At 48.3% G+C, this 15206-nt stretch overlaps 1 protein-coding gene across 7 annotated transcripts in view; it reads right to left on the bottom strand.

Annotated features, from left to right (window-relative positions):
• ZNF516 (zinc finger protein 516) overlaps positions 1–15206 on the bottom strand; it is a 196983-nt gene that overhangs the window by 75463 nt on the left and 106314 nt on the right. For 3 of the 7 annotated variants that reach the window (XM_044383092.3, XM_044383093.3, XM_048218438.2), the window contains one exon: positions 4074–15033. The exons of 1 other annotated variant lie outside the window; for it this stretch is intronic. In XM_044383092.3, the coding sequence (XP_044239027.2) occupies positions 14771–15033 (263 nt within the window). In that variant the 3' untranslated portion in view covers positions 4074–14770. Of the gene's footprint in view, positions 1–4073; positions 15034–15206 lie in introns of those variants that run through there. 3 more of the 7 variants (XM_048218439.2, XM_048218440.2, XM_048218437.2) reach the window with 2 other exon arrangements.

The following is a 15206-nucleotide window of genomic DNA, read 5'->3' as shown; positions in this document are numbered from 1 at the left end:
GAAAGGTAGCAACAAAACTTGGCAAAATATTGTAAATGTTTTATGAAGAATGTATGTGTGTGTTTTCCAAAGGAGAGTTTGAATAACACGTAGAATAAAAGGAAAAAAAAATCACGATACTCAAATAAAATGTCCTTCCTAATCTTGACATGAGACAATTCAATGAAGTAGGCGATGGTCTTCAAAGCTAGAATGGGGAACGGTAAAGTGATTGCGAACCACTTTTTTTGGAAGACTGGCCTTAAAACGCAGGACAGGGCACACGGGATGGAGAGGGAACCGACCAAGGGACCAAAAGTGGTGTTTTTTGGGGGAACAAGATGTCTTGAGCATGAAGGAAAGAACCAGTAGAGGAGGAAAGACCAAATCTGGGAGAAATTGGCCAATGGATGCCTGTGTTCTGTCTAGAACACACCTGGCACTCCCACCCAGGTTCTCAGAAATCCCAACCCCTGTTTTCATCCCTATGTGTTAGTTCTTAACTTACATAAAGTCAACCAAGAGACTCTTTGAACCTCGAACAAGAGCTCAGAAATCTGAAACATCTGGTTCTGATCCTGTGATGGTCGTCTGCCCACCGCGTTCTCATTACAACCTTCGTTTCACTCTTTGCTCTGCCCGCAGAGGAACCTGGAGGGATGTGTGGCCTGAAGTCACCTGCCCGGGTCCCCCGCGCTTCCCTGGCCAGGAAGCCCTGCGGCGGCCTTGCGCGTCCCCGGGCAGAGCCCCTCCACGGGCCCGTCACTCAGGCCGAGACCCCAGCACTTTCCGTGGCCTGTCAGTCAGCCCGCTAGTCTCGCGCATGCGCATTCACCTCTCACCGAGCTACGACGAGCCTCTGACAGCCCAGATGAGACACAACACCCTTGTTTTCAAACAGGAGCACAGCAGGGGAAGAAGGTGGCGCAAACGGCGGGATTTGTGTTTCACGTGTATGTGTGTGTGGTACGTGTGTGTGGTGTGTGTGTATGTGTGGTATGTGTAGTGTGTGTGTATGTGTGGTGTCTGTGTGGTGTGTGTGTGGTGTGGTGTGTGTGGTGTGTGTGTTTGTGGTATATGTGTGGTGGGTGTGTGGTGTGTATGTGTGGTGTGTGTGTGGTGTGTGTGGTGTGGGGGTATGTGTGAGGTGTGTGGTGTGTGTGGTGTGGGGGTGTGTGTGAGGTGTGTGGTGTGTGTGGTGTGGGGGTGTGTGTGAGGTGTGTGGTGTGTGTGTGGTGTGTGTGGTGTGGGGGTGTGTGTGAGGTGTGTGGTGTGTGTGTGTGGTATGTGTGGTGTGTGTGGTGTGGGGGGTCTGGTGTGTGTGTGGTGTATGTGTGCGGTGTATCTGTGGTGTGTGTGTGGTGTGTGTGGTGTGTGTGTGTGCACGGTGTATGTGTGTGTGGTACGTGTGTGTGGTGTGTGTGTGTATGTGTGGTATGTGTAGTGTGTATGTATGTGTGGTGTCTGTGTGGTGTGTGTGTGGTGTGGTGTGTGTGTGGTGTGTGTGGTGTGTGTGTGGTATATGTGTGGTGGGTGTGTGGTGTGTATATGTGATGTGTGGTGTGTGTGGTGTGGGGATGTGTGTGAGGTGTGTGGTGTGTGTGTGGTGTGTGTGGTGTGGGGGTGTGTGTGAGGTGTGTGGTGTGTGTGTGGTGTGTGTGGTGTGGGGGTGTGTGTGAGGTGTGTGGTGTGTGTGGTGTGGGGGTGTGTGTGAGGTGTGTGGTGTGTGTGTGGTGTGTGTGGTGTGGGAGGGTGTGTGAGGTGTGTGGTGTGTGTGTGTGGTATGTGTGGTGTGTGTGGTGTGGGGGGGTCTGGTGTGTGTGTGGTGTATGTGTGCGGTGTATCTGTGGTGTGTGTGTGGTGTGTGTGCGGTGTGGTGTGTGTGTGTGGTGTGTGTGTTTGTGCTATATGTGTGGTGAGTGTGTGGTGTGTATGTGTGATGTGTGGTGTGTGTGTGGTGTGGTGTGTGTGTGTGTGTGGTATATGTGGGGTGTGTGTGGTGTATGTGTGTGGTGTATTTGTGGTGTGATGTGTGTGTGGTGTGTGTGTGTCTGTGTGGTACTGTGGTGTGTGTGTGGTGTGTATGTGTGATGTGTGGTGTGTGTGTGGTATGTGTGTGTGGTGTGTGTGTGTGGTATGTGTGGTGTATATGTGTGATGTGTGGTGTGGTGTGTGTGTGTGGTATGTGTGGTGTGTGTGTGTGGTATGTGTGGTGGGGGGGTGGTGTGTGGTGTATGTGTGTGGTGTATGTGTGTGGTGTGTGTGTGGTGTGTATGTGTGATGTGTGGTGTGTGTGTGGTATGTGTGTGTGGTGTGTATGTGTGGTATGTGTGGTGTGTATGTGTGATGTGTGGTGTGGTGTGTGTGTGTGTGGTATGTATGGTGTGTGTGTGGTATGTGTGGTGGTGGGGTGGTGTGTGTGGTGGGGGGGTGGTGTGTGGTGTGTGTGGTGTATGTGTGTGGTGTGTGTGTGGTGTGTATGTGTGATGTGTGGTGTGTGTGGTATGTGTGTGTGTGTGTGGTATGTGTGGTGTGTATGTGTGATGTGTGGTGTGGTGTGTGTGTGTGTGGTATGTATGGTGTGTGTGTGGTATGTGTGGTGGGGGGGTGGTGTGTGTGGTGGGGGGGTGGTGTGTGGTGTGTGTGGTGTATGTGTGTGGTGTGTGTGTGGTGTGTATGTGTGATGTGTGGTGTGTGTGGTATGTGTGTGTGTGTGTGGTATGTGTGGTGTGTATGTGTGATGTGTGGTGTGGTGTGTGTGTGTGGCATGTGGTGTGTGTGTGTGGCATGTGTGGTGGTGGGGTGGTGTGTGTGTGTGGTGTGTGTGGTGTGTATGGTGTATGTGGGAGTGTGTGTGTGTGTGATGTGTGGTGTATGTGTGCAGTGTATTTGTGGTGTGTGTGCTGTGTGGCTGTGTGTGTGCGTGTAGCACAGCCACACCCAGTTCCGCATCCAGGGTGGTATGTGGCAAATCACCACCCAGCAAATGTTCAGTGGCCATCTTCCGCCCAACTCTGTGTCCAAGGAGCCCCGGGCCCATGGCTGTGCTATCTGGTGACCAGCAGGAAGATAGAAGGAAAGCCGCCTCCCTGGAGGAAGGAGCATGGCTACCTGCAGAAAGCCCAGGACTGGGGAAGGTGTCTACCTGGGTTTGAACCTACAAGCTCTCACGGGGTGTCCTCTGGGAGGAATTCCCTGCGTCAGAGGCTACAAGGAGATTTGGGCCGGGGATTTCTCCTTGGTCCCCGCACAGAAGGATCAGTTCTTGAGTTAACGTCAGCTGCCTTCTCAAGACATTGGTGTTGCCAAGTCCTCATAGAACCAGCTGCCCGACAGGATGAGAGGTTCTCAGCAGTTTGAGCCATAAACCTCACCTACGACCAGGTCTGCTTCTGCACACTACAAAACCTAACAGCCTTTCGGGGAGTTCCTCAAATGGGTGCTCCCACCCTCAAAGCAGAGGGGCGTGAACTCGGTGCGTGGTCCGTTGCCCCATCAGACAGACGCCAGCGCTGGCCTGGGGCTCTGCGCCCCGTGCAGCCCTCTACTTTCCTCCGTGGCACAACCAGAAGGCCACGTGCAAGGGCCCACGACACCCCTTCTCTTTTCTGCCAGTGGAGACACAGTTATACCTTCTAACTTTAAAACACTTCTCATCTTTTTAAATTCAAGTTCCGTTAGTGCCTCTGGACCCCCAAGTTCTTGATGCCATCATTTCATCTGACTGGGGGTTCCTTTTGTGTCCATCCCTTACGTCCTGTGTGGCTTAGATGGCGAGAGTGAGAATGGTGTGTGCGTTTGGTGCGGGAACGAAGAGATGAGCTGCGGGAGAAAATGAGAACTCCATCGCCACCTTCCAAAACAAACAAACAGTGTGTACACCCTGGAGTCTACAAAAGATTTTTAAAAAATTCTCTGGCCATCTTGACATAGTGTTAGATGAATTATCTTGTGAATCATGCTAAAACTCTTCTGCTAATAGAAAGAGCGCTAACACTTTGCTTTGTGTTCTGCCAATGAAAATAGAAAACCACAGATCAAGACAAAGGATTTAGGCCACCTCCTGAAACCGGGGAAAAAGGTCTTAACAAATCTCAAGAACTCCAAGATCTTTTTATTGATTTCAAATTCCAATAGAATGAATATGTTTTATCTAAATATTTTTATCACATAACTGAAACATTGAATTATTTTTTCAGAAATAGAGTTAAATACATCAATCTAGTTACAAATTCTAATATAAAGAGTACAAAATATAATGTTATAAATTGTATTTTAAAAAAAAGAAATACAAATTCTATGGTCTTTTGCATTTTACTGCCTCAAAGTATAATTAGCAAAGTTGATGAAGAATGAACATTCTCCCTCGGTCCCGTCACACAGGCGTGCGGGGGCCCTGGAGTGCACTTAAACCATCGCTGGGAGTCCTGGCCTGTGAGTTTTCTTTTTCTCAGTGAACAAAATGCTCTGCACTTAGAACTCACCAAAGTTAAAAGCAGTAAAAAGCTACTTCGTCTAGAAAGTGGGAAGGAAAAGTTAGACAAATACAGTCCCTCTTGTTTGTACATCACGGAAACCTCTCGGGGTTTGGGGGGTGATCGTGTTTTGCTTGAAAGCAGGCATGTTGGTAAAGGGGATCTGGCCATGAGAATCCAGGAGGCGCAGTGTCTTGGGTACAGACTGATCCAGGGGACACTCATCCCGTGGGCTATGAGCACGCTCTCGCTCCCTCGCTCTGTCTCAGTGGGAAGAACGAGCAGCTCCATGGGAGGCCCCAGAGAGACGGCACCTCTTGCTGCATTCAACACTATCTCCATCCCAAAGCAGTGCTCAGTTACTACACCTACGTGTGCATGTGCCCTTATCTAGATGTTTCTGTAACGTTACACAACCCGTAACAGAGTGGCCGAGTCTGAAGCTGGCTCTCGACACACCGGGCAAAATCCACATCCCTTTACCTGACCCAGCGGCTGCGTGCAATTAGTAACCGAGCGATTTTCTGGGCCACGTGCTTTTCGGGAAACCAGTGTCTTTCTTGGTTTCAAAAATAAGTAAGTAAGTATTGGAGGGACCAGACCTCTAAAAGCATTTAATACTTTTCAAAACTGGAAAGGCAAAAGCCACCTGCCTTGAAGATCTGTACTGTGTTCTGACCAACGTGAAATGAATCCATCTGAGATGCCAAAAGGCCCTCCCAAAGCAGGCAGGAAAGTGGTGGAAGGGCTGAGTGTGTCCCAGGAGAGAGGCTTACCAGCTGATTTTTCAGAGAATTTAAATGTTCATTCTTCAAATTAAGGAATATGAGTGAATAACCTGAAAGATTCCTATAAGCTCATTATTATTATTTCTGTGTTATTTGACATCGACAACGAGGAAGAGACGTGAGCGGGGAGGTGGAGAGGGGGAGGAGGAGAGCCAGACCAACAGAGCTGCGCCAGGAGCAGCGAGAGCGCAGGCGGGGCGGGGAGATACACAGAGAAGCTGCAGTGTAGACAACCAAACCCTTTATTGTCTAAGTTACATTAGACGCCAACACTGTAAAAATCCTGTTAAGAAACGAGGAAACAGCAGGTCGGTAGAGGTAGTAGAAAGAGTCTGTAACAGTCAGAAGGTGACTTACAGGAGAGATCATGCGGAAATTACCATTCGAAAAAAAGCGAATCAAAACATATTGGCTAAATAAATAAGAAAACACAAATCATATTAAATACTATGGTCAAACAGACATCAACGCATTAACAAACCCAACAATACTGATGACCAGTGGAAGAAAGAAACCACAGTCAGGCCCGAGAGCGGCATGTCTCGGAGGGCGGCATCCTCGGAGCGTCCGTCCTCCTCCGTCCGCTTAGTCACGTGGAGACCTACTTCTGCACTCTGCACAGCACACACTTCGGTACGCTGACTCAGGCTGCGCGCTCAGCCCACGGCACCCCAGGCGCGTTCCCCTCTCGCCACCAGGCAGCTCCGACTGCTGGCGGGGCTCCCGGGTACCGCTTCCGAAACAGGAAGAATGGACACGACACTTCCGTGTCACTTTGGGTACAGAACTGCTTTTAATCGCTAGAACACAGAGAAACAGACAGGACTGGATCAGCAGCCCCTGTGCATTCCTGAACTGTCACTACTCACTTTCAGCCGAGAAAATGAAACGTGGAAATTATCACTTTGGGGAAACTATCAAAATGATCAAACATAAGTCAACAGAAAGGCATTCTGATTTCTAAGGTGAACAGAGGAATGTGTCTCTGCGACTTTGCTCAAAATAACTTTACAGCTGCTCGATAACAATCTGCGTGGACACTCCTAATCACACCGACACAACAGATCATTCTGGTACATATCTGGTGTAAGAATATCAGGAAAAAATAAGTAGAAACGTTACATATACACACATACGTGTACACACGTGTGTGCACATCCATATGTATGAGAAGCTAGCCGGTTACACTGCAGTTTGCAAGTGTTGCAAAGTAACCGGAACCTCAAGTAATTTAAATTCAGTAACAAGTAGAATCCAGAACCAAACATTAACTAAGAACAACATCAACAATAATAATAATATAATAATAATTCAACAAATCATTACAACAGGAAAACCACACTTTAGGGTTTGTGTGTGTGCGTGCGCGTGCGCACGTGCTTAAACAAATCTTTGTATCAGAAGCCCATTTTCTACAAAAAACTGCACTAATCCATTACTGTATTAAGTAAACTGTCGCTCTCACCAGTATTAAAGGTTAGGATAATTTCTGTACATGTAAAATTATTGCTTTTTTGAAAAATATATTTAGCATGCTCGTTTTAATCCATTTCCTGCCTTTACAAAATTTCACAATTAAAAAAAACCTAGTAAAGCTTTTGCAAAAAATTTCACAGAACATCTTCATTCAAGGCAGCAGTAACTTTTGATAATGCATAAAATCATATGTGCAAAAATCTGAAACTCTCAGAAATATTACCATCACACATAGTGTCACGGTAACAGGAAAAGAAAATATTTATATCTGTGGAATACGATTTTAACTGCGTACACTGCACGGTTTAAGATCCTTTGTTATGGGCCTTAACCCCCACCACAAAAACTTGCATTTGCGGGACTGAGGAAGAGGTATATAATAGAGCCGCCCCCACCCAGGGGCCTGGGGACCTCCACGCTCTGGGAGTGAAGGTACTCCTCCTACGGAGGTCCCCAGGCCCAAGAAGAAAAGACACCTACTTGCTGGGCTGGTGGAGGGACAGATGGAAGGGGAGAGGGGGGAGGAAGGGAGGGAGGGAGAGCAGAGAGTTCCAGGGCACCAGGGCCCCCAAATCTGCTCAGGGTTTCTCCCGCCATCACTAAAGCGGGTCTAGACCAGGAGGGTTCAGTGGCTAGAGAATTTACGGGCAGTCTTCCTTGGTGAGCAGTTTGCAGAACGTAGCCCTGTTACAAAAAGGTCCTGAGAATAATCAAAGAAGCCTGCGTGTCTTAGTGTTCAACTAGCTCTTTCCAAAGCAGAACGTAAGCGCTCCCACAGATGTGCTTCCTCTGAGGGCTGGCTGAGCACAAATGATGGGAAGGACGGAAAGAGCTAACAGGAAACGCCCATGGCCCACAAAGGCCACCAGACAGTTAGGACCTCGTCGCGGCCCCGCGCCACCGAGCGTGCTTTCCACAGTGCCCAACGCTACCTCCTTCCTCGCTTACGGACGATTTTAAATACCCCCTACGCCACAGAGAGGCCGTGGTGTTAACGCTACCAAGCTCTGCTCCAGCACCGCGTGTCCTGACATCACCCGACAGTCCTCCTGAGCACTGGCGGCTCCTGCACGGCGCTCATCGTCTTCAGTCCCTCCGGCACGCGCGAGAATCTCTCTCCAGTGTCTCAGACGTGCTCCTACTGGGCCTGCCAACACCACTGTTTATTATAAGCAAATAGGGGACTGTGGTCGATGAGCACATAGATGCATAGAGAATATCTACATGTGAGTCCAGAGCAGACCGTCTTCATTCATTCTAAACGTCTCACAGGGAGGAGAAGCATCTCCCCTCAGTCTCCACTCCAGCACGGCGGCTCCAGGATCAGGGCGTCCGGTCGGGAGTCCTGCAGCTGTTCTCCCACAGGGCGGTCAGGGTCACTGCTGGGACGTCCATGAGGGGGCTGCTAACGGCTGTCACGGGGCACTGGGGGACGCTGGAAACGAGTCTCTAGGTTCCCTTTCTGAGAGGCACTGTCTGGACGGTATCTGGGTTAGAATGGTCTCTCCCCTGGATGAGAAAAAGCAGACAACAGAAAAGCTCATTTCTGCCTTTGGTGTCTAAGTGCATTTTTCCTATTAATTTCCTTATCAACACCCGAGAACACAAACAATGACCTTCACGCAGCAACCCCGTCAGGTCAGCGAAGACCCCTGACTTCAGCAGTAACTCATTTTGCTCAAGCAGGAGAGATTTTCAACTGGCCTTCTTGCCTTACTGAGGCAGCTTGAAATAATCATTTCCAGCGAACCAGAGAGAAGCGTTAGACTTCTCTGTTTTGCATGTAAGAATGGCAAATAACAGTGTCTGAACCAGCTCTGAAGGTTAAAAGGTGGCCAGATGGAATTGGGGAGGATTTGCAGAAAAGCAGAATTTTGTAGTACAAAGCGGATTTACAGGTGAATGATAGTTCCAATACAAGGCTGAATTTGGGGGCCATAGAAACACAATAAAAAAAAGGACAGCTCTCACATAGGTCTGTCAGAACCGAGAGTGCTTTCACCAATTTCCATAAATAATTACCATGTTGGAAAAACAGAAGGGGTATTCTAAAGTCAAGTGCACTGCAAGATAAAAATGGGAATAAATGAGAGCCTGTAGCTTTTAGAGAAGGCTCTCAAATGACATTTGAAGCATCGCTATTTGAACAATGGGGTTTACGATCTGAGGACAAAAACAACAGGGCAAGATTAATCTTACTGAACTGCATTAACCTTCAGCTAAAGTCTTGATAAAGTGAGACCGATCGCTTGAAATTAACATGCATACATAAACTACCACACTCATACAATTCTAACTGGCATAAAGCTATGCCTCTAGGAACCCTAGAAATTGGGGCGGGGGGCTGGCTGACATCATGAATTAAGTGCTTCTCTTTAGTTAATAGTTTCAGAAAGCTCCCACTTAGAACTAGCCCTACATTCGCGACACCCAACAATCATCACTGAAGGAGGTCCAGTAAGGTACTCCACAAAAATTCCACAGGGGTTGGGGGCGGGCGCAGTGGCACAGACAGAAGTTTATCTGACATGTAACAGTCACTCCACGTCCTCGAGTAGATGGTGAATTTCCGGCAGGAAAGCGGAGGACCTCGTTTTACATTTTTGCAAAGCGACATCACACCACGGAGAGATTCATCAACAGGGTGCTTTTAGAACTGCTTCTGGATACATTCGAGGAAGGAAGATGGCCTTTGTGTTTGCCAAGAGAAAAATGAGGGTTCTTGTTAGCTGTTAGGTGAATGGCCGTGGAAGTCTCTGCAAAGTAATTGCACGTAACAAACAAATCTTGCTGGCCATTCTACACAGTGTCCATTCTGTACACACAACACGGACTACACCCCCAACAGTCGCCCAGACCTCTCCTCCTCGAGACCAGGATACACAAACTTGCACAGGGCAGATGAAAAAACGCCATTAGGGAGGTAACAGGAGGAAGGGCCTCCCTCCATAAAGGACAGAAGTTTTACATAGCAAAGCTCAGAAAGTTTTAAAAATGTTTCAGAAGGACTGCAAATCTGGAAACGCCTAATAACTAGGTAGCTAAGTTTAGTCCATAAATCTAGACACAGAGATAACTATTTTTGCTTTAAAATAGAAGGGATAGATTCAAATAGCATCTTATTCTTTAAGGAAGTCATTTTGACTTACAGATTCACTGGGACCAACATTTTATTACTCAATACAGCTGTCCTACAGGCTTTTTAGGAAATGAAAGAAATTCATCCTGAGGAATCAGGCAAAGGGGAAATGCAGCCACAGAGGAAAGGAATCACAGAAACACTTAAGTGCACACATAGTATTTTGAGCACACACAGCTTGCTTTCTCCCCCCTACAAGACAAAGTACTCAGAAAATGAGAAACAGGTTTTCAGAAAATGTTTTTTTTTTTTTTGCCTCTGTGTGAATTGTGGGCTTTTCAATAATGCTAAAGGAAATAATTATCTTCCATTTCAATGTTCCAGGGACTGATATTGACTTCTGCAACGTTATGAGGTCAACTTTTTTCCCTTTTGTCTTTATAAGGTAAGGGGATGTTTCATACTCATGTGTGGGGGGCTGATGACATAAACGTGAAGAAAGCCTGTACCCTCCCAGGACACACACAAACCTCTCAGCCTTCAGAGGAGGGGGACACGACCAGCATCTGACACACGTGGCATGGCGCTCAATGCTTCACGATGCTGCACACACCTTCCTGACCGCGACCTCTACTCACCGAGCCGTGGGCCACATGACCGCGTGGCACTTTGGACGAATCACTCCTCACGTTCACAACTTTTCATAGTACATTTGACTTAAGAGAAAAATGAATAATGTGTTTTAAGATGTTTGTTTGGTTTTATGAATACGAAACCTGCTTAGACACCAGAGCTGGATTTTGATATCTGATCTGAATCTCACAGTGATCCTAAATCAGACTGCACGTGTATTCCAGCATGGCCACTACGTGACTTCTCCATCACCTGCATTATAATACCCACAGCTAAACAAGAGACTGGTTAGGGTCCCATTTATATTCTCATTTCCCCTTATTTTGATTAATGGATTATTTCTCTAGCTTAACTATTTTAAAGTAACATTTAGAATAATAAGAAATAAACTATTAATCACAGTCTTTAAATTTTGGCAGGGAATCCAAACACACCGGAAACACCAGATTTCCTATTTCAGCAAAAGTCAGTCTGGTGTTTTAAATCCAAAAACCAGGGGGTTGCAAGGAGAGAGGGTTCGTTTCTCTTGGTTCTAAATATTAATTTCTAATGTTTAACCACATAACAGAAAAAACAATTTCTTCACAACACACACACACACACACACACACACACACAAGCCTCCTAGTTTTTTCCCCCTAACATCCATAGGACAATGATACCCATACTGTAGCGTTCTACTTTCAAAAAATGTTCTTCCTAATGATGAATATTGGTGATTACCAGAAATTAAACATTTACTCAGTCATGCTAAATCCATGACAAAGCATCTTGAAAGTGACAATATGCATGAAGCCCTCCTCTCATTTAGAATTTTGCTTCTAATATTAGCTACCGTCGTGATCGGAATTCAATGCATAACACGAGATGCACAAACAGCGGGGCCTTTATTCCTCAGAACGGGGATGACTCGCCCACAGCCGTGGCCATGCCTCCCCGCTGCGGAGAGCTCCTCCCCTCCAGCACCCACGCCCTGCGAGAGTAAATGCCTGCAGAAGAGACCCTGACCATGAGCCTCCTTCTAGAAACTATTACTGAACCCACAACTGCGCTCCTAAGGGTTCAGCGATCCCTTACACTCCACCTGTGGGAGGAATGCCCGTTGACAAGTGTACGGACGGAAAAGAGAGTGCTGCCAAAAAACACATCAAAAGAGAATCATTTCACTTCTCCTCCAAGTTTCTGTTCATTCGTACCCAACAGAATCAGATCTGTTTTGGCTCCTGGACCTGGACCCGGACCCCGTGCCTGACGGACTGTCTCACTCGGAGACCCAGGACATCATGATTTGTCTGAACTAGCTAAATCCGGGTATTAATATGGCAAAGAAAGGGTGCCGTGTGGCTGCAGGTGTAACACAGAGCCTGCCTAGCGCTCGAGGTCTTCTGGGCACAGAGCAGCGAACCAGGGCCCTGCATCGAGGTGACAATACTCTTCTCCGATGATACATCCTCCCTTTAAGGAGCAACTAGTCCCTAAAACAAGACAAAACAAGAGCCTTGACAAGCACACTACCAGGTTCTGACAAAGCCGGGAGACACCAAGGAAAGAGGACGCTGTTAGGGTTCGTGCCCTAGCTCAGTCTGCGAGCAGGCGTCCCGCCGATGGGCCTGTGGGCAGTGGCGTCCACGCGTGTGCGCCCAGGTCCCCTGCTGTCACGGCGGGCAGCGGCCGTGCTTGGAGTCACAGGCAGCAGGAGCTGCCCCGCAGAACAGTGCATGGCTCGCGCTTCCCACGGTATTTTCACAGCACGGAGAGACGTGCTGCTGTCGTTACTGCACAGACCCGGGCACCGGCATGAGGTCACACGCCCGGGGTGCAGAGTCACATTCAGAGCTTCCTACTCAGGAACCCAAGATCTCGACAGTTTATACTGTTTAGTTTCCGAAAGTGGAATTCGCTCACTGCGACTGGATTTCCATGTTGGAAGCTATTACACACACATCAGCTCCTCTGCCAGGACCCGCTCGTCCTTCGCCACCTCAAACCCACAGACTCACGTTCCCGCTGGACACTCCTAATTGGATCCCCAGGAAGCGCCCCAAACGTGGCTCAGATGTGACCAGACGCCGGTGTTTGTCCTGCTCGTCCTGCCAAGTTCCAGGCTGAGAGCGGGCGCTTGCAGCCAGAACCAGGGTCAACTCAGTCCCTTCCCCTCCTTCACACCCCACCCCCTGTGCCCAAACACCTTCTCTCCACCAGCCCCACCTGAACCTGGGCCCTGCATCTCACACAGATGACCCAGCCACCGTCCGCTGCCATCACACATCTGAACGTCGTCCAGCCCGACTCTCCTTTTAAAGACGCAACACCGAGGACGCCGTCCCGCTCAGGGCTCCCCGCCGCCCTCAGGAGGCTCTCCGTCCCCCAGCACCGCTGACCTTTGCACGGCTTCTCCAAGGGAACCTGTGCTTCCCCCCACACACACGGTCTCCTACATGCCCACGTCCAGGTCCCAGGACCCTCACCGTATGGCCACTGGACCATCACTGCTGTGCTGCTTTGCCCTGTTTCCTTGTCTAAACTGCGCCCCCGGGACCTGAAGAAACAGCAGAGCAGGAAAAAATATTTACCTTGTGTCCCTAATACTCTGACTGTCTCCCTAGAATTACAGAGCCTGGCACATAGTAGGTGCTCAATAAATACTGTTAATGAGTGACTCAATGATAACTTTAAAACTGAATTTGCATCTACTATGAATATCTGTTAAAGTCCATTAACGCTAAATATCAATCACATGCTCTCTGCATGAATATAAGATGTCATATGATTAAAAAAAAAAAAAAAAACCATGATCTGCAGCTTCTAAAGGTCCCAAGAAAAGAATCTGATATAATACTTAAATATCAATGACTTAATGTTAGGAAAGGACACATTAACCTGAGAGCGAACCGGCTGGTGAACAGCATGGCTCCTGCTCCAGACAACCAACCACACAATTGGTCCACGGATCGGGGTCGTACCCGAAATCTAACACAGCAATTGTGATTTTTTTTTTTTTAAACATTGAGAACTACAGGATGAGACAAATACCAGGATTTAAACCTGTACCTGTGACGAATGTGGTTTTCAATTATCTTGGCAGACACACCCCCTTGGGAATTCTTAAATTCCAAAGTTTGCTAAAGAAGTGGAATCTTCTTAGAGAACCAGAACATCCAGCGGTGCATCAACAAAAGCTACTTTACGGGGACCTGGGCGCCTGGGGCAGTGAAGCGTCTGCCTTCAGCTCAGGTCATATTCCCAGGGTCCTGGGATCGAGCCCCGCATCAGGCTCCTTGCTCCGCAGAGAGTCTGCTTCTCCCTCTGCCTGCAGCTCCCCCTGCTCGTGCTCTCTCTTAAATAAGTAAAATCTTTAAAGAAAAAAAAAAAGCTACTTTAAATGTAACAAAGGACAAAAAGTCCTACCAGGGGCCACAATCTCAAATGTGGAATTAAGCAAACTAGCAGCCACCGTGGGAGGGGCGATCAGTCCAGCGCAGCGTCAGGGTCACAGGCCTGGGCGAGCGCTGTCCCAAGGTTGGACAGAAGGACAGCTGACCCACGGAGGGCCCCGCACCGAGAGGGAACAGCTACTTACAGCACGTAACGTGCATCCCTATGAACGTGAAGTCAACACATCGGTTGGTATTAAGTATAAAACTGCAGAACTTGAGTTCACAGAGACAAAGACAAAAATATATATACGTCTTTTCTAGATCATAATCAAGGATGAGTAACAACTCACGAATTCCGAGCGTAACTACAAGTAACACAGAAATAACTGAAAACACAGTCTCAGTGATGGGCCTTGTTGACCTACTTGTGCATTTTAAAGAGGCCGGAGTAGAATCAACGCACGGTTAAAAAGAAACCCGGTGGGTGTTTCTGAAGAGCCTCATGGAGCTCTCGCGGGTCTCCTGGCGTTTCCCACCCCACCGAACACTCTCATCAAAAAACCACGTCTATGGGAGCTTTCACGGGTCACCTACATGCCACGAACACTTTGGACTGACTCCAGTTCTCATCTCAATCTGTATCTCCAATTATGGCGCGACCTCGTTGCGACCATGACCCGCAAACACACCGCAGTGACTCCTGTCGCAAGGGGGTTTATTTCTGTGAAAAAGGAGCATGCTACCTAATTCGAGCTGAGGTCACGTGTTTAGAGATCTTTCAATTCCACGTTGGGACAGATGGTATTTATTTCAGGAACAGTCACAGCATCGTGAAGTACCTTCTTTCTATTCTAACACTATCAGTTTTACTGAGAGAGAAATCACTGACTGAAAAGCTGTAACACACAAAGCCTTTTGTCGATGACACACGAAGAAAAGGCTTTTTAGCAACAAACAGGAATTCTAAAGTTGCAATAACACACGAGCACATAGTGCTGATGAGGCCACGTTTGTGTGAGGTCCACCCTCGCTTGGCGTGGCCCGTGTCACTGATCGCTTCATTGCCAACCTTCCCTTCCAGGGAAACCAGGAGGGCTCTTGCGTGTCCTGTGGCGCCTCCAACACCATCATCATCCTCAAGAGCCAGGAGTCCGCGCGTGGTTCTGTTTGTCGGGACAGGACCCACGGGCTTGAGCTGACCCCGCGACAGGGCCTGGATGCTTGCCCTGGAGGCAAAGAAACGCGTCTTCCTTTACAAAGGGAACAGTGTGCAGCTACAGAATCCGTCAGAAAGCTAGAATGTCAACGGAAAATGCCCATGGGAGGAGAGGGTGGAGGGACATTCTGTGAGGGGACAGAACGGGGGCGAGCTCCCAGCCCAGGACAACTTATGAGGCCA

This window comes from Ursus arctos, unplaced genomic scaffold (assembly GCF_023065955.2).
Source record: "Ursus arctos isolate Adak ecotype North America unplaced genomic scaffold, UrsArc2.0 scaffold_17, whole genome shotgun sequence".
Classification (NCBI taxonomy): Eukaryota; Metazoa; Chordata; class Mammalia; order Carnivora; family Ursidae; genus Ursus; species Ursus arctos.
This window is presented reverse-complemented; position numbering and strand designations above follow the sequence as displayed.